Source organism: Taudactylus pleione, unplaced genomic scaffold (assembly GCF_031769625.1).
Source record: "Taudactylus pleione unplaced genomic scaffold, aTauple2 ptg000620l, whole genome shotgun sequence".
NCBI lineage: Eukaryota > Metazoa > Chordata > Amphibia > Anura > Myobatrachidae > Taudactylus > Taudactylus pleione.
In genome coordinates this window covers 103216-123908 of record NW_028285022.1, presented here as the reverse complement: position 1 = coordinate 123908, position 20693 = coordinate 103216, and the positions used below count along the sequence as shown (strand labels likewise).

General features: G+C 37.3%; 1 protein-coding gene across 1 annotated transcript in view; it reads right to left on the bottom strand.

Annotated features, from left to right (window-relative positions):
* Window positions 1-20693, bottom strand: part of LOC148479324 (SCO-spondin-like) — a gene marked incomplete at its 5' end in the record, with an annotated part of 249345 nt that overhangs the window by 131021 nt on the left and 97631 nt on the right. Inside the window, 2 exons of the mRNA XM_088454599.1 lie at window positions 14963-15133; window positions 17754-17924. Coding sequence (XP_088310725.1) covers window positions 14963-15133; window positions 17754-17924 — 342 coding nt within the window. The remainder of the gene's footprint in view (window positions 1-14962; window positions 15134-17753; window positions 17925-20693) is intronic.

Here is a 20693-nt window from a genome sequence, read left to right as displayed (position 1 = left end):
CTGGACAAATTGTGGGTAGTTATTATATAGAGTACAAAGTGTGGGTATTTATTATATAGAGTACATAGTGTGGGTATTTATTATATAGAGTACAAAGTGTGGGTATTTATTATATACAGGACAAAGTGTGGGTATTTATTATATACAGGACAAAGTGTGGGTTTTTATTATATACAGGACAAAGTGTGGGTATTTATTATATACAGGACAAAGTGTGGGTATTTATTATATAGAGTACAAAATGTGGGTATTTATTATATAGAGTACAAAGAGAGGGTATTTATTATATACTGGACAAGTTGTGGGTATTTATTATATAGAGTACAAAGTGTGGGTATTTATTATATAGAGTACAAATTGTGGGTATTTATTATATAGAGTACAAAGTGAGGGTATTTATTATATAGAGTACAAAGTGTGGGTATTTATTATATAGGGTACAAAATGTGGGTATTTATTATATACTGGACAAAGTGTGGGTATTTATTATATAGAGTACAAAGTGTGGGTATTTATTATATAGGGTACAAAGTAAGGCTATTTATTATATAGAGTACAAAGTGTGGGTATTTATTAGATACTGGACAAAGTGTGGGTATTTATTACATAAAGTACAAAGTGTGGGTATTTATTATATAGAGTACAAAGTGTGGGTATTTATTATATAGAGTACAAAGTGTGGGTATTTATTATATACTCTACAATTTGTGGGTATTTATTATATAGAATACAAAGTGTGGGTAATTATTATATACTGGACAAATTGTGGGTATTTATTATATAGAGTAGAAAATTGGGTATTTATTATATACTGGACAAATTGTGGGTATTATATAGAGTACAAAGTGTGGGTATTTATTATATAGAGTACATAGTGAGGGTATTTATTATATAGAGTACAAAGTGTGGGTATTTATTATATACAGGACAAAGTGTGGGTATTTATTATATACTGGACAAAGTGTGGGTATTTATTATATAGAGTACAAAGTGTGGGTATTTATTATATACTGGACAAATTGTGGGTATTTATTATATACTGGACAAATTGTGGGTATTTATTATATAGAGGAAAAAGTGTGGGTATTTATTATATAGAGTACAAAGTGTGGGTTTTTATTATATACTGGACAAATTGTGGGTATTTATTATATAGAGTACATAGTGTGGGTATTTATTATATAGAGTAGAAAGTGTGGGTATTTATTATATACAGGACAAAGTGTGGGTATTTATTATATAGAGTACAAAGTGTGGGTATTTATTATATAGAGTACAAAGTGAGGGTATTTATTATATACTGGACATGTTGTGGGTATTTATTATATAGAGTACAAAGTGTGGGTATTTATTATATAGAGTACAAAGTGTGGGTATTTATTATATAGAGTACAAAGTGTGGGTATTTATTATATACAGGACAAAGTGTGGGTATTTATTATATACTGGACAAAGTGTGGGTATTTATTATATACTGGACAAAGTGTGGGTATTTATTATATAGAGTACATAGTGTGAGTATTTATTATATAGAGTACAAAGTGTGGGTATTTATTAAATACTGGACAAATTGTGTGTATTTATTATATACTGGACAAATTGTGGGTATTTATTATATACTGGACAAATTGTGAGTATTTATTATATAGAGTACAAAGTGTGAGTATATATTATATAGAGTACATAGTGTGGGTATTTATTATATAGAGTACAAAGTGTGGGTATTTATTATATAGGGTACAAAATGTGGGTATTTAGTATATACTGGAAAAAGTGTGGGTATTTATTATATAGAGTACAAAGTGTGGGTATTTATTATATAGAGTACAAAGTGTGGGTATTTATTATATAGGGTACAAAGTGTGGGTATTTATTATATACTGAACAAAGTGTGGGTATTTATTATATACTGGACAAAGTGTGGGTATTTACTATATAGAGTACAAAGTGTGGGTATTTATTATATAGAGTACAAAGTGTGGGTATTTAATATATAGAGTACAAATTGTGGGTATTTATTATATACAGGACAAAATGTGGGTATTTATTATACACTGGACAAAGTGTGGGTATTTATTATATACTGTACAAAGTGTGGGTATTTATTATATAGAGTACAAAGTGTGGGTATTTATTATATACTGGACAAATTGTGGGTAGTGATTATATAGAGTACAAAGTGTGGGTATTTATTATATACTGGACAAAGTGTGGGTAGTTATTATATAGAGTACAAAGTGTGGGTATTTATTATATAGAGTACATAGTGTGGGTATTTATTATATAGAGTACAAAGTGTGGGTATTTATTATATACAGGACAAAGTGTGGGTATTTATTATATACAGGACAAAGTGTGGGTATTTATTATATACAGGACAAAGTGTGGGTATTTATTATATACAGGACAAAGTGTGGGTATTTATTATATAGAGTACAAAATGTGGGTATTTATTATATAGAGTACAAAGAGAGGGTATTTATTATATACTGGACAAGTTGTGGGTATTTATTATATAGAGTACAAAGTGTGGGTATTTATTATATAGAGTACAAAGTGTGGGTATTTATTATATACAGGACAAAGTGTGGGTATTTATTATATACAGGACAAAGTGTGGGTTTTTATTATATACAGGACAAAGTGTGGGTATTTATTATATACAGGACAAAGTGTGGGTATTTATTATATAGAGTACAAAATGTGGGTATTTATTATATAGAGTACAAAGAGAGGGTATTTATTATATACTGGACAAGTTGTGGGTATTTATTATATAGAGTTCAAAGTGTGGGTATTTATTATATAGAGTACAAAGTGTGGGTATTTATTATATAGGGTACAAAGTGTGGGTATTTATTATATACTGAACAAAGTGTGGGTATTTATTATATACTGGACAAAGTGTGGGTATTTACTATATAGAGTACAAAGTGTGGGTATTTATTATATAGAGTACAAAGTGTGGGTATTTAATATATAGAGTACAAATTGTGGGTATTTATTATATACAGGACAAAATGTGGGTATTTATTATATACTGGACAAAGTGTGGGTATTTATTATATACTGTACAAAGTGTGGGTATTTATTATATAGAGTACAAAGTGTGGGTATTTATTATATACTGGACAAATTGTGGGTAGTGATTATATAGAGTACAAAGTGTGGGTATTTATTATATACTGGACAAATTGTGGGTAGTTATTATATAGAGTACAAAGTGTGGGTATTTATTATATAGAGTACATAGTGTGGGTATTTATTATATAGAGTACAAAGTGTGGGTATTTATTATATACAGGACAAAGTGTGGGTATTTATTATATACAGGACAAAGTGTGGGTTTTTATTATATACAGGACAAAGAGTGGGTATTTATTATATACAGGACAAAGTGTGGGTATTTATTATATAGAGTACAAAATGTGGGTATTTATTATATAGAGTACAAAGAGAGGGTATTTATTATATACTGGATAAGTTGTGGGTATTTATTATATAGAGTACAAAGTGTGGGTATTTATTATATAGAGTACAAATTGTGAGTATTTATTATATAGAGTACAAAGTGACGGTATATATTATATAGAGTACAAAGTGTGGGTATTTATTATATAGAGTACAAAGTGTGGGTATTTATTATATACTGTACAATTTGTGGGTATTTATTATATAGAATACAAAGTGTGGGTAATTATTATATACTGGACAAATTGTGGGTATTTATTATATAGAGTAGAAAATTGGGTATTTATTATATACGGGACAAATTGTGGGTATTATATAGAGTACAAAGTGTGGGTATTTATTATATAGAGTACATAGTGAGGGTATTTATTATATAGAGTACAAAGTGTGGGTATTTATTATATACAGGACAAAGTGTGGGTATTTATTATATACTGGACAAAGTGTGGGTATTTATTATATAGAGTACAAAGTGTGGGTATTTATTATATACTGGACAAATTGTGGGTATTTATTATATACTGGACAAATTGTGGGTATTTATTATATAGAGGAAAAAGTGTGGGTATTTATTATATAGAGTACAAAGTGTGGGTTTTTATTATATACTGGACAAATTGTGGGTATTTATTATATAGAGTACATAGTGTGGGTATTTATTATATAGAGTAGAAAGTGTGGGTATTTATTATATACAGGACAAAGTGTGGGTATTTATTATATAGAGTACAAAGTGTGGGTATTTATTATATAGAGTACAAAGTGAGGGTATTTATTATATACTGGACATGTTGTGGGTATTTATTATATAGAGTACAAAGTGTGGGTATTTATTATATAGAGTACAAAGTGTGGGTATTTATTATATAGAGTACAAAGTGTGGGTATTTATTATATACAGGACAAAGTGTGGGTATTTATTATATACTGGACAAAGTGTGGGTATTTATTATATACTGGACAAAGTGTGGGTATTTATTATATAGAGTACATAGTGTGAGTATTTATTATATAGAGTACAAAGTGTGGGTATTTATTATATACTGGACAAAGTGTGGGTATTTATTATATACTGGACAAATTGTGGGTATTTATTATATACTGGACAAATTGTGAGTATTTATTATATAGAGTACAAAGTGTGAGTATATATTATATAGAGTACATAGTGTGGGTATTTATTATATAGAGTACAAAGTGTGGGTATTTATTATATAGGGTACAAAATGTGGGTATTTATTATATACTGGAAAAAGTGTGGGTATTTATTATATAGAGTACAAAGTGTGGGTATTTATTATATAGAGTACAAAGTGTGGGTATTTATTATATAGGGTACAAAGTGTGGGTATTTATTATATACAGGACAAAATGTGGGTATTTATTATACACTGGAGAAAGTGTGGGTATTTATTATATACTGTACAAAGTGTGGGTATTTATTATATAGAGTACAAAGTGTGGGTATTTATTATATACTGGACAAATTGTGGGTAGTGATTATATAGAGTACAAAGTGTGGGTATTTATTATATACTGGACAAATTGTGGGTAGTTATTATATAGAGTACAAAGTGTGGGTATTTATTATATAGAGTACATAGTGTGGGTATTTATTATATAGAGTACAAAGTGTGGGTATTTATTATATACAGGACAAAGTGTGGGTATTTATTATATACAGGACAAAGTGTGGGTATTTATTATATACAGGACAAAGTGTGGGTATTTATTATATACAGGACAAAGTGTGGGTATTTATTATATAGAGTACAAAATGTGGGTATTTATTATATAGAGTACAAAGAGAGGGTATTTATTATATACTGGACAAGTTGTGGGTATTTATTATATAGAGTACAAAGTGTGGGTATTTATTATATAGAGTACAAATTGTGGGTATTTATTATATACAGGACAAAATGTGGGTATTTATTATATACTGGACAAAGTGTGGGTATTTATTATATACTGGACAAAGTGTGGGTATTTATTATATAGAGTACATAGTGAGGGTATTTATTATATAGAGTACAAAGTGTGGGTATTTATTATATACAGGACAAAGTGTGGGTATTTATTATATACTGGACAAAGTGTGGGTATTTATTATATAGAGTACAAAGTGTGGGTATTTATTATATAGAGTACAAAGTGTGGGTTTTTATTATATACTGGACAAATTGTGGGTATTTATTATATAGAGTACATAGTGTGGGTATTTATTATATAGAGTAGAAAGTGTGGGTATTTATTATATACAGGACAAAGTGTGGGTATTTATTATATAGAGTACAAAGTGTGGGTATTTATTATATAGAGTACAAAGTGAGGGTATTTATTATATACTGGACATGTTGTGGGTATTTATTATATAGAGTACAAAGTGTGGGTATTTATTATATAGAGTACAAAGTGTGGGTATTTATTATATAGAGTACAAAGTGTGGGTATTTATTATATACAGGACAAAGTGTGGGTATTTATTATATACTGGACAAAGTGTGGGTATTTATTATATACTGGACAAAGTGTGGGTATTTATTATATAGAGTACATAGTGTGAGTATTTATTATATAGAGTACAAAGTGTGGGTATTTATTATATACTGGACAAATTGTGGGTATTTATTATATACTGGACAAATTGTGGGTATTTATTATATACTGAACAAAGTGTGGGTATTTATTATATACTGGACAAAGTGTGCGTATTTACTATATAGAGTACAAAGTGTGGGTATTTATTATATAGAGTACAAAGTGTGGGTATTTAATATATAGAGTACAAATTGTGGGTATTTATTATATACAGGACAAAATGTGGGTATTTATTATATACTGGACAAAGTGTGGGTATTTATTATATACTGTACAAAATGTGGGTATTTATTATATAGAGTACAAAGTGTTGGTATTTATTATATACTGGACAAATTGTGGGTAGTGATTATATAGAGTACAAAGTGTGGGTATTTATTATATACTGGACAAATTGTGGGTATTTGTTATATAGAGTACAAAGTGTGGGTATTTATTATATAGAGTACATAGTGTGGGTATTTATTATATAGAGTACAAAGTGTGGGTATTTATTATATACTGGAAAAAGTGTGGATATTTATTATATACTGGACAAAGTGTGAGTATTTATTATATAGAGTACAAAGTGTGGGTATTTATTATATACAGGACAAAATGTGGGTATTTATTATATACTGGACAAAGTGTGGTTATTTATTATATACTGGACAAAGTGTGGGTATTTATTATATAGAGTACATAGTGTGGGTATTTATTATATAGAGTACAAAGTGTGGGTATTTATTATATAGAGTACAACGTGTGGGTATTTATTATATAGGGTACAAAGTGTGGGTATTTATTATATACTGGACAAAGTGTGGGTAATTATTATATAGAGTACAAAGAGTGGGTAATTATTATATAGAGTACAAAGTGTGGGTATTTATTATATACTGGACAAATTGTGGGTATTTATTATATAGAGTACAAAGTGTGGGTATTTATTATATATTGGACAAATTGTGGGTATTTATTATATAGAGTACAAATTGTGGGTATTTATTATATAGAGTACAAAGTGTGGGTATTTATTACATACTGGACAAAGTGTGTGTATTTATTATATACTGGACAAAGTGTGGGTATTTATTATATAGAGTACAAAGTGTGGGTATTTATTATATACTGGACAAATTTTGGGTATTTATTATAAAGAGTACAAAGTGTGGGTATTTATTATATACTGGACAAATTGTGGGTATTTATTATATAGAGTACAAAGTGTGGGTATTTATTATATACTGGACAACTTGAGGGTATTTATTATATAGAGTACAAAGTGTGGGTATTTATTATATAGAGTACAAAGTGTGGGTATTTATTATATAGGGTACAAAATGTGGGTATTTATTATATAGAGTACAAAGTGTGGGTATTTATTATATAGAGTACAAAGAGTGGGTATTTATTATATAGAGTACAAAGTGTGGGCTATTTATTATATACTGGACAAATTGTGGGTATTTATTATATAGAGTACAAAGTGTGGGTATTTATTATATATTGGACAAATTGTGGGTATTTATTATATAGAGTACAAATTGTGGGTATTTATTATATAGAGTACAAAGTGTGGGTATTTATTACATACTGGACAAAGTGTGTGTATTTATTATATACTGGACAAAGTGTGGGTATGTATTATATAGAGTACAAAGTGTGGGTATTTATTATATACTGGACAAATTTTGGGTATTTATTATAAAGAGTACAAAGTGTGGGTATTTATTATATACTGGACAAATTGTGGGTATTTATTATATACTGGACAAATTGTGAGTATTTATTATATAGAGTACAAAGTGTGAGTATATATTATATAGAGTACATAGTGTGGGTATTTATTATATAGAGTACAAAGTGTGGGTATTTATTATATAGGGTACAAAATGTGGGTATTTATTATATACAGGACAAAATGTGGGTATTTATTATATACTGGACAAAGTGTGGGTATTTATTATATACTGTACAAAGTGTGGGTATTTATTTTATAGAGTACAAAGTGTGGGTATTTATTATATACTGGACAAATTGTGGGTAGTGATTATATAGAGTACAAAGTGTGGGTATTTATTATATACTGGACAAATTGTGGGTAGTTATTATATAGAGTACAAAGTGTGGGTATTTATTGCATAGAGTACATAGTGTGGGTATTTATTATATAGAGTACAAAGTGTGGGTATTTATTATATACAGGACAAAGTGTGGGTATTTATTATCTACAGGACAAAGTGTGGGTTTTTATTATATACAGGACAAAGTGTGGGTATTTATTATATAGAGTACAAAGAGAGGGTATTTATTATATACTGGACAAGTTGTGGGTATTTATTATATAGAGTACAAACTGTGGGTATTTATTTTATAGAGTACAAATTGTGGGTATTTATTATATACAGGACAAAATGTGGGTATTTATTATATACTGGACAAAGTGTGGGTATTTATTATATACTGGACAAAGTGTGGGTATTTATTATATAGAGTACAAAGTGTGGGTATTTATTATATACTGGACAAATTGTGGGTAGTGATTATATAGAGTACAAAGTGTGGGTATTTATTATATACTGGACAAATTGTGGGTAGTTATTATATAGAGTACAAAGTGTGGGTATTTATTATATAGAGTACATAGTGTGGGTATTTATTATATAGAGTACAAAGTGTGGGTATTTATTATATACAGGACAAAGTGTGGGTATTTATTATAAAGAGTACAAAGTGTGGGTATTTATTCTATAGGGTGCAAAGTGTGGGTATTTATTGTATACTGGACAAAGTGTGGGTATTTATTATATACTGGACAATGTGTGGGTATTTATTATATAGAGTACAAAGTGTGGGTATTTATTATATACTGGACAAAGTGTGGGTATTTATTATATAGAGTACAAAGTGTGGGTATTTATTATATAGAGTACAACGTGTGGGTATTTATTATATAGGGTACAAAGTATGGGTATTTATTATATACTGGACAAAGTGTGGGTAATTATTATATAGAGTACAAAGAGTGGGTATTTATTATATAGAGTACAAAGTGTGGGTATTTATTATATACTGGACAAATTGTGGGTATTTATTATATAGAGTACAAAGTGTGGGTATTTATTATATAGAGTACATAGTGTGGGTATTTATTATATAGAGTACAAAGTGTGGGTATTTATTATATACAGGACAAAGTGTGGGTATTTATTATATAGAGTACAAAGTGTGGGTATTTATTATATACAGGACAAACTGTGGGTATTTTTTATATACTGGACAAATTGTGGGTATTTATTATATAGAGTACAAAGTGTGGGTATTTATTATATAGAGTACAAAGTGTGGGTTTTTATTATATACAGGACAAAGTGTGGGTATTTATTATATACTGGACAAATTGTGGGTATTTATTATATAGAGTACATAGTGTGGGTATTTATTATATAGAGTACAAAGTGTGGGTATTTATTATATAGAGTACAAAGTGTGGGTATTTATTATATAGAGTACAAAGTGTGGGTATTTATTATATACAGGACAAAGTGTGGGTATTTATTATATACTGGAAAAAGTGTGGGTATTTATTATATACTGGACAAAGTGTGGGTATTTATTATATTGAGTAAAAAGTGTGGGTATTTATTATATAGAGTACAAAGTGTGGGTATTTATTATATACTGGACAAATTGTGGTTAATGATTATATAGAGTACAAAGTGTGGGTATTTATTATATACTGGACAAATTGTGGGTATTTATTATATAGAGTACATAGTGTGGGTATTTATTATATAGAGTACAAAGTGTGGGTATTTATTATATACAGGACAAAGTGTGGGTATTTATTATATAGAGTACAAAGTGTGGGTATTTATTATATAGAGTACAAAGTGTGGGTATTTATTATATACTGGACAAGTTATGGGTATTTATTATATAGAGTACAAAGTGTGGGTATTTATTATATAGAGTACATAGTGTGGGTATTTATTATATAGAGTACAAAGTGTGGGTATTTATTATATACAGGACAAAGTGTGGGTATTTATTATATACTGGACAAATTGTGGGTATTTATTATATAGAGTACAAAGTGTGGGTATTTATTATATAGAGTACAAAGTGTGGGTATTTATTATATACAGGACAAACTGTGGGTATTTATTATATACTGGACAAATTGTGGGTATTTATTATATAGAGGACAAAGTGTGGGTATTTATTATATAGAGTACAAAGTGTGGGTTTTTATTATATACTGGACAAATTGTGGGTATTTATTATATAGAGTACATAGTGTGGGTATTTATTATATAGAGTAGAAAGTGTGGGTATTTATTATATACAGGACAAAGTGTGGGTATTTATTATATAGAGTACAAAGTGTGGGTATTTATTATATAGAGTACAAAGTGAGGGTATTTATTATATACTGGACATGTTGTGGGTATTTATTATATAGAGTACAAAGTGTGGGTATTTATTATATAGAGTACAAAGTGTGGGTATTTATTATATAGAGTACAAAGTGTGGGTATTTATTATATACAGGACAAAGTGTGGGTATTTATTATATACTGGACAAAGTGTGGGTATTTATTATATACTGGACAAAGTGTGGGTATTTATTATATAGAGTAAAAAGTGTGGGTATTTATTATATAGAGTACAAAGTGTGGGTATTTATTATATACTGGACAAATTGTGGTTAGTGATTATATAGAGTACAAAGTGTGGGTATTTATTATATACTGGACAAATTGTGGGTATTTATTATATAGAGTACAAAGTGTGGGTATTTATTATATAGAGTACATAGTGTGGGTATTTATTATATAGAGTACAAAGTGTGGGTATTTATTATATACAGGACAAAGTGTGGGTATTTATTATATAGGGTGCAATGTGTGGGTATTTAATGTATACTGGACAAAGTGTGGGTATTTATTATATACTGGACAATGTGTGGGTATTTATTATATAGAGTACAAAGTGTGGGTATTTATTATATACTGGACAAAGTGTGGGTATTTATTATATAGAGTACAAAGTGTGGGTATTTATTACATACTGGACAAAGTGTGTGTATTTATTATATACTGGGCAAAGAGTGGGTATTTATTATATAGAGTACAAAGTGTGGGTATTTATTATATAGAGTACAAAGTGTGGGTATTTATTATATAGAGTACATAGTGTGGGTATTTATTATATAAAGTGTGGGTATTTATTACATACTGGACAAATTGTGGGTATTTATTATATACTGGACAAATTGTGGGTATTTGTTATATAGAGTACAAAGTGTGGGTGTTTATTATATAGAGTACATAGTGTGGGTATTTATTATATAGAGTACAAAGTGTGGGTATTTATTATATACTGGACAAAGTGTGGGTATTTATTATATAAAGTACAAAGAGTGGGTATTTATTATATAGGGTACAAAATGTGGGTATTTATTATACAGAGTACAAAGTGTGGGTATTTATTATATAGAGTACAAAGTGTGGGTATTTATTATATAGGGTACAAAGTGTGGGTATTTATTATATACTGGACAAATTGTGGGTATTTATTATAAAGAGTACAAATTGTGGGTATTTATTATATACTGGACAAAGTGTGGGTATTTATTATATAGAGTACAAAGTGTGGGTATTTATTATATACTGGACAAATTGTGGGTATTTATTATATACTGGACAAATTGTGGGTATTTATTATATACTGGACAAATTGTGAGTATTTATTATATAGAGTACAAAGTGTGAGTATTTATTATATAGAGTACATAGTGTGGGTATTTATTATATAGAGTACAAAGTGTGGGTATTTATTATATAGAGTACATAGTGTGAGTATTTATTATATAGAGTACAAAGTGTGGGTATTTATTATATACTGGACAAATTGTGGGTATTTATTATATACTGGACAAATTGTGGGTATTTATTATATACTGGACAAATTGTGAGTATTTATTATATAGAGTACAAAGTGTGAGTATTTATTATATAGAGTACATAGTGTGGGTATTTATTATATAGAGTACAAAGTGTGGGTATTTATTATATACTGGACAAAGTATGTATATTTATTATATACTGGACAAAGTGTGGGTATTTATTATATAGAGTACAAATTGTGGGTATTTATTATATAGGGTACAAAATGTGGGTATTTATTATATACTGGACAAAGTGTGGGTATTTATTATATAGAGTACAAAGTGTGGGTATTTATTATATAGAGTACAAAGTGTGGGTATTTATTATATAGGGTACAAAGTGTGTGTATTTATTATATACTGGACAAGGTGTGGGTATTTATTATATAGAGTACAAAGTGTGGGTATTTATTATATAGAGTACAAAGTGTGGGTATTTATTATATAGAGTAGAAAGTGTGGGTATTTATTATATAGAGTACAAAGTGTGGGTATTTATTATATACTGGACAAATTGTGGGTGTTTTTTATATAGAGTACAAAGTGTGGGTATTTATTATATACTGGACAAAGTGTGGGTATTTATTATATAAAGTACAAAGAGTGGGTATTTATTATATAGGGTACAAAATGTGGGTATTTATTATACAGAGTACAAAGTGTGGGTATTTATTATATAGAGTACAAAGTGTGGGTATTTATTATATAGGGTACAAAGTGTGGGTATTTATTATATACTGGACAAATTGTGGGTATTTATTATAAAGAGTACAAATTGTGGGTATTTATTATATACTGGACAAAGTGTGGGTATTTATTATATACTGGACAAATTGTGGGTATTTATTATATACTGGACAAATTGTGAGTATTTATTATATAGAGTACAAAGTGTGAGTATTTATTATATAGAGTACATAGTGTGGGTATTTATTATATAGAGTACAAAGTGTGGGTATTTATTATATAGAGTACATAGTGTGAGTATTTATTATATAGAGTACAAAGTGTGGGTATTTATTATATACTGGACAAATTGTGGGTATTTATTATATACTGGACAAATTGTGGGTATTTATTATATAGAGTACAAAGTGTGAGTATTTATTATATAGAGTACATAGTGTGGGTATTTATTATATAGAGTACAAAGTGTGGGTATTTATTATATACTGGACAAAGTATGTGTATTTATTATATACTGGACAAAGTGTGGGTATTTATTATATAGAGTACAAAGTGTGGGTATTTATTATATAGGGTACAAAATGTGGGTATTTATTATATACTGGACAAAGTGTGGGTATTTATTATATAGAGTACAAAGTGTGGGTATTTATTATATAGAGTACAAAGTGTGGGTATTTATTATATAGGGTACAAAGTGTGTGTATTTATTATATACTGGACAAAGTGTGGGTATTTATTATATACTGGACAAAGTGTGGGTATTTATTATATAGAGTACAAAGTTTGGGTATTTATTATATAGAGTAGAAAGTGTGGGTATTTATTATATAAAGTACAAAGTGTGGGTATTTATTATATACTGGACAAATTGTGGGTGTTTTTTATATAGAGTACAAAGTGTGGGTATTTATTATATACTGGAGAAATTGTGGGTATTTATTATATAGAGTACAAAGTGTGGGTATTTATTATATACTGGACAAATTGTGGGTATTATATAGAGTACAAAGTGTGGGTATTTATTATATAGAGTACATAGTGTGGGTATTTATTATATAGAGTACAAAGTGTGGGTATTTATTATATAGAGTACATAGTGTGGGTATTTATTATATACAGGACAAAGTGTGGGTATTTATTATATACTGGACAAAGTGTGGGTATTTATTATATAGAGTGCAAAGTGTGGGTATTTATTGTATACTGGACAAAGTGTGTGTATTTATTATATACTGGAAAAAGTGTGGGTATTTATTATATACTGGACAAAGTGTGGGTATTTATTATATAGAGTACAAAGTGTGGGTATTTATTGTATACTGGACAAAGTGTGTGTATTTATTATATACTGGACAAAGTGTGGGTATTTATTATATAGAGTACAAAGTGTTGGTATTTATTATATACTGGAGAGGGCAATGTATGAGTAATTAATAAATACTGGATGATGGGTGGGAAATTAATATATACTGGGTAATGGGTGGGTGAGTACTATACACTGGACAATGGGTGAAAAATAATTATATACTGGGTAACGGGTGGGTGAGAATTATTTTATGGACCATGGGGGGGGGGTGAGCATTATATGCTGGACCATTGGGGGTGAGTATTATATGCTGGACAAAGGGTGAGTGAGCATCATATGCTGGACCATGGGTGGGTGAGCATTATATGCTGGACCACGCGGGGGAGTGTGAGCATTATATGCTGGACCATGGGTGGGTGAGCATTACATGCTGGACCATGGGAGGGGCGGGGGGTGAGCATCATATGCTGGACCATGGGGGGGAGCATTATATGCTGGACCATGGGTGAGTGAGCATCATAAGCTGGACCATGGGTGGGTGAGAATTATATGCTGGACCACGCGGGGGAGTGTGAGCATTATATGCTGGACAAAGGGTGGGTGAGCATTATATGCTGGACCATGTGGGGGAGGGGTGAGCATTATATGCTGGACCATGGGTGGGTGAGCATTACATGCTGGACCATGGGAGGGGGGTTGAGCATCATATGCCGGACCATGTGAGTGGTGAGCATTATATGCTGGACCATGTGGGGGGTGAGCATTACATGCTGGACCATGGGATGGGGGGGTGAGCATTATATGCTGGACCATGGGGGGGGTGAGCATTATATGCTGGACCATGGGTGGGCGAGTATTATATACTGGACAATAGGGGCTGCTTACACCAATTATATATTTGGTCCTGATTCAGATCACTATGATACATACTGTTTTCCTGGTTGTAGTCACATACATACCTACACATGGCTGCATGTAACACGCCGCTGTCTGCACATGCTCACTGCTGTTACACGGCCGATCCGGAGAGACCACGGCAGGGCAGTCACACTGCCATCTCCGGCTGCGTATTCCAGTGCCACAGCTGCGGGAACACAGGCTCCAGTCTGTCCAGTCACACTGCCCGCTACCTGCACATGGGGGGGAGGGAGACCTTCAGTGCGGCACATGGGGGGAGGGAGACCTTCAGGGCGGCACATGGGGGGGAGGGAGACCTTCAGGGTGGCACATGGGGGGGAGGGAGACCTTCAGGGCAGCACATGGGAGGGAGGGAGACCTTCAGGGCGGCACATGGGGGGGGAGGGAGACCTTCAGGGCGGCACATGGGGGGAGGGAGACCTTCAGGGCGGCACATGGGGGGGGGAGGGAGACCTTCAGGGTGGCACATGGGGGGGAGGGAGACTTTCAGTGCAGCACATCGGGGGGAGGGAGACCTTCAGTGCGGCACATGGGGGGAGGGAGACCTTCAGTGCGGCACATGGGGGGGAGGGAGACCTTCAGTGCGGCACATGGGGGGGAGGGAGACCTTCAGTGCGGCACATGGGGGGGGGGAGACCTTCAGTCCGGCACATGGGGGGGGTGGAGACCTTCAGTCCGGCACATGGGGGGGAGACCTTCAGTGCGGCACATGGGGGGGTGGGAGACCTTCAGTGCGGCACATGGGGGGGAGGGGAGACCTTCAGTGCGGCCCATGGGGGTAGGGAGACCTTCAGTGCGGCACATGGGGGGGAGGGAGACCTTTAGTAGTGCGGCACACGGGAGGGAGACATTTAGTGCGGCACATGGGGGGGAGGACATTCAGTGCGGCACATGGGGGGGAGGGAGAAATTCAGTGCGGCACATGGAGGGTAGGGAGACCTTCAGTGCGGCACATGGGGGAAAAGGGAGACCTTCAGTTTGGCACATGGGGGGGAGGGGAGACCTTCAGTCCGGCACATGGGGGGTAGGGAGACCTTCAGTGTGGCACATGGGGGGAGAGGGAGACCTTCAGTGCGGCACATGTGGGTGGGAGGGAGACCTTCAGTGCGGCACATGTGGGGGGAGGGAGACCTTCAGTGCGGCACATGGGGGGGAGGGAGACCTTCAGTGCGGCACATGGGGGGGAGGGAGACCTTTAGTGCGGCACATGGGGGGGAGACCTTCAGTCCGGCACATGGGGGGGGAGACCTTCAGTGCGGCACGTGGGGGGGAAGGAGACCTTCAGTGCGGCACATGGGGGGAGGGAGACCTTCAGTGCGGCACATGGGGGGGAGGGAGACCTTCAGTGCGGCACATGGGGGGAAGGGGAGACCTTCAGTGCGGCCCATGGGGGGTAGGGAGACCTTCAGTGCGGCACATGAGGGGGATGGAGGGAGACCTTCAGTGCGGCACATGGGGGGGGAGACCTTCAGTGCGGCACGTGGGGGGGGGAGACCTTCAGTGCGGCACGTGGGGGGGGAGACCTTCAGTGCGGCACGTGGGGGGAGGGAGACCTTCAGTGCGGCACGTGGGGGGAGGGAGACCTTCAGTGCGGCACGTGGGGGGAGGGAGACCTTCAGTGCGGCACATGGGGGGCAGGGAGACCTTTAGTAGTGCGGCACACGGGGGGGGAGGACATTCAGTGCAGCACATGGGGGGGAGGAAGACCTTCAGTGCGGCACATGGGGGGTAGGGAGACCTTCAGTACGGCACATGGGGGGGAGGGGAGACCTTCAGTGCGGCACATGGGGGGGAGGGGAGACCTTCAGTGCGGCACATGGGGGGGAGGGGAGACCTTCAGTGCGGCACATGGGGGGGAGGGGAGACCTTCAGTCCGGCACATGGGGGGAGGGGAGACCTTCAGTGCGGCACATGGGGGGGAGGGAGACCTTTAGTAGTGCGGCACACGGGAGGGAGACATTTAGTGCGGCACATGGGGGGAGGGAGACCTTCAGTGCTGCACATGGGGTGGGAGGGAGACCTTCAGTGCGGCACATGTGGGGGGAGGGAGACCTTCAGTGCGGCACATGGGGGGGATGGAGGGAGACCTTCAGTGCGGCACATGGGGGGGATGGAGGGAGACCTTCAGTGCGGCACATGGGGGGAGGGAGACCTTCAGGGTGGCACATGGGGGGGGAGGGAGACCTTCAGTGCGGCCCATGGGGGGGGGAGGGAGACCTTCAGTGCGGCCCATGGGGGGGAGGTAGACCTTCAGTGCGGCCCATGGGGGGGAGGGAGACCTTCAGTGCGGCACATGGGGGGGGAGGGAGACCTTCAGTGCGGCACATGGGGGGGAGGGAGACCTTCAGTGCGGCCCATGGGGGGGAGGGAGACCTTCAGTGCGGCACATGGGGGGGAGGGAGACCTTCAGTGCGGCCCATGGGGGGGAGGGAGACCTTCAGTACGGCACATGGGGGGGGGGGAAGCCTTCAGTGCGGCACATGGGGGGGGGGAGACCTTCAGTGTGGCACATGAGGGGGGGACCTTCAGTGCGGCACATGAGGGGGGGCGGGAAACCTTCAGTGCGGCACAAGGGGGGGAGGGAGGCATTCTGTGCAGCACATGGGGGGAGGGAGACATTCAGTGCGGCACATGGGGAAGACATTCAGTGTGGCACTGTAGAATATCTATCATAAAGTGGCAACACTAGTGCCACTGTAAGACTGTAAGCTCTGTGGCTCATGGGGGCAATGTAACCCCGTTCATGTCATAGATATTAATAACATCACCCAGATACAGACAAAGCTCAGCCACCATCAGGTCATCATAATTGCACCTCAGGCAGACTCTCACCCGTACAGTGCTTGTTGGTACAGTCCTGCCTCTCTGTGTCCTGGCCCTCGCAGTCTGAACCATTGTTGCGGGGGGGAGGGTTGATACAGGCCCGGCTGCGGATCTGAACACCGGTGCCGCACGTGACTGGACAATCAGACCAAGGAGACCACGGAGTCCATCGCCCATCCACTGTAGGTAGAAGAGACAGGTTTATGGCCACTGGACTCTCCCTGTGGAACTACTACCCCCACCATCATTTATACAGCAGGACGAGGAGATTGTTACCTGGTGTCTATTACAGGACGATACCTTATATTTTGTACACATTTACCAGCTGGCAGCAGAAATACCGCGTGTGATGACAGGCGCCTATATGTGCGGCACTGCGCAGAGGCAGGATGCACCGACTATGATGGCAGCACTCCTGGGACGGCGATGTACCCTGAACGATGGGAGGCAACGGGTGAATTAAGGGCGTTCTCTGCGTATTAGGTTTTGCGCTGAAGTACGGGAATTATATTTGATTTTTGTGGACTGATATGTAGAAGAGATGGAAGGTGGGAAGGGGCGTACAGTAATTACAGGGGTGATAAATGCAGAGCGGGAGGGGGCACAGCTATATATACCCGCCATCTCAGAGGCACCGGAGATCTTGTCCTAACCTCATTTTGCAACCTCCAGTTGTAGTTCTGCGAGCAATATCCAAAACCGCCCCATATCCGCGCCGCTTACTCCCATGACTGATTGAGGCCGTTATGAGGACAAACCAAAAAGTGTTGTAGGAGAAACGGATTAAGGGGCCTATTTATCAGTCTACAATAAATGCCCAATAATTAACAAACCTTCTCCCCCCCGCGATTCGCGGTGACAGGAAACGTCTGCACTTATAGAGCAGCCATGGAGGGAGGAACGGCTCAAACTCACGTAACATATTAGGACCTAGCGTTAGTCCGATGCCTGCGGTACACGTTAGTCCAACGCCTGCGGTACACGTTACTCCGGCCCTTGCGGTACACGTTAGTCCGGCGCCTGCGGTACACGTTAGTCCGGCACCAGTACACGTTAGTCCGGCGCCTGCGGTACACGGAATGTTTCTACACAAGTCAATAAATAAAATCATCTTAAAAGTGCTGGAAGGAGCAATAGTGATATTAGTTGTCACAGCGTGATAAATAGGACAAGTACAATGTCTTTCCCCCGCTATGTATGGATATAGCGTCATGCAACCATCCATTAATTAGCGCAGGAAATACCGTGTTGGGCCAATCATAAATAGGATCCGTGCTTAGATTTGCGTAACCCATGTAGAACCTGTTTCTGTGCGATTATCGTTACTGAGGACGCTGATATTTAGGCCATTATTTAAGGACTTTTCCTATGATGGGATCAGGCTGATGTCTCAGGTAATCCCGGATGGCAGATTCAGCAAGGAACGCACCCGGCCGCTGCGAGAATATGCTAATGATTGCATACGCTCGGCAATCGCAGCACAAAGATGCAGACGCCCAGCACTACATAATGCCGCCCCCTTCACCCTCCGCTAACGTCCATACTGATGCGCAAGGCTAAGAAAACATCGGGAACATCGAGTAACATCGGAGCAGCGCGCAGACTAAAGGTAGACCTGACCCTGCCGCAGGAGTTGAGAGATTTCCTGCACGCAGAGGACGCCAGGCTGCGTCCGCCATCTCGGTGGCTAATTTTTGCACACCCCTGTAACGGGGTGCGAACGCACTGTCACACCTGCGTCCGGTCAACCACTCCCAGTATCCACCCACAAATGACACTTCCTGTCAATCACTTTTCCTTGGGTCTGAGTATTCCCTGTGCTCGCTCTTGTGGATGCAGTGACCGTTTCACACACTGCGACCCAGACATCAGACCGCGAACATCAGGCCCAGAGTGCGCACAGAAAGTCGCAGATCCCTGAATGTCACATAAAGGAAATACCAGCTGCATAATGACATACTGATGGTCAGTAATTGGTATAACACAATAATAATATCCGATCATTAATAACGGATAACCCGCCATACTGCAGATGTGATCAGGCTGTTTCCCAGGTAATCCCTGATGGCGGACATTAATAACGGATAACCCGCCATACTGCAGATGGGATCAGGCTGGTTTCCCAGGTAATCCCCGACGGCAGACATTAATAACGGATAACCCGCCATACTGCAGATGGGATCAGGCAGGTTTCCCAGGTAATCCCTGACGGCAGACATTAATAACGGATAACCCGCCATACTGCAGATGGGATCAGGCTGGTTTCCCAGGTAATCCCTGACGGCAGACATTAATAACGGATAACCCACCATACTGCAGATGTGATCAGGGTGGTTTCCCAGGTAATCCCGACGGCAGACATTAATAACGGATAACCCGCCATACTGCAGATGGGATCAGGCTGGTTTCCCAGGTAATCCCTGACGGCAGACATTAATAACGGAGAACCCGCCATACTGCAGATGGGATCAGGCTGGTTTCCCAGGTAATCCCTGACGGCAGACATTAATAACGGATAACCCGCCATACTGCAGATGTGATCAGGCTGGTTTCCCAGGTAATCCCTGACGGCAGACATTAATAACGGAGAACCCGCCATACTGCAGATGGGATCAGGCTGGTTTCCCAGATAATCCCTGATGGCAGACATTAATAACGGAGAACCCGCCATACTGCAGATGGGATCAGGCTGGTTTCCCAGGTAATCCCTGACGGCAGACATTAATAACGGAGAACTCGCCATACTGCAGATGGGATCGGCTGGTTTCCCAGGTAATCCCTGACAGCAGACATTAATAACGGATAACCCGCCATACTGCAGATGTGATCAGGGTGGTCTCCCAGGTAATCCCTAACGGCAGACATTAATAACGGATAACCCGCCATACTGCAGATGGGATCAGGCTGTTTCCCAGGTAATCCCTGATGGCGGACATTAATAACGCATAA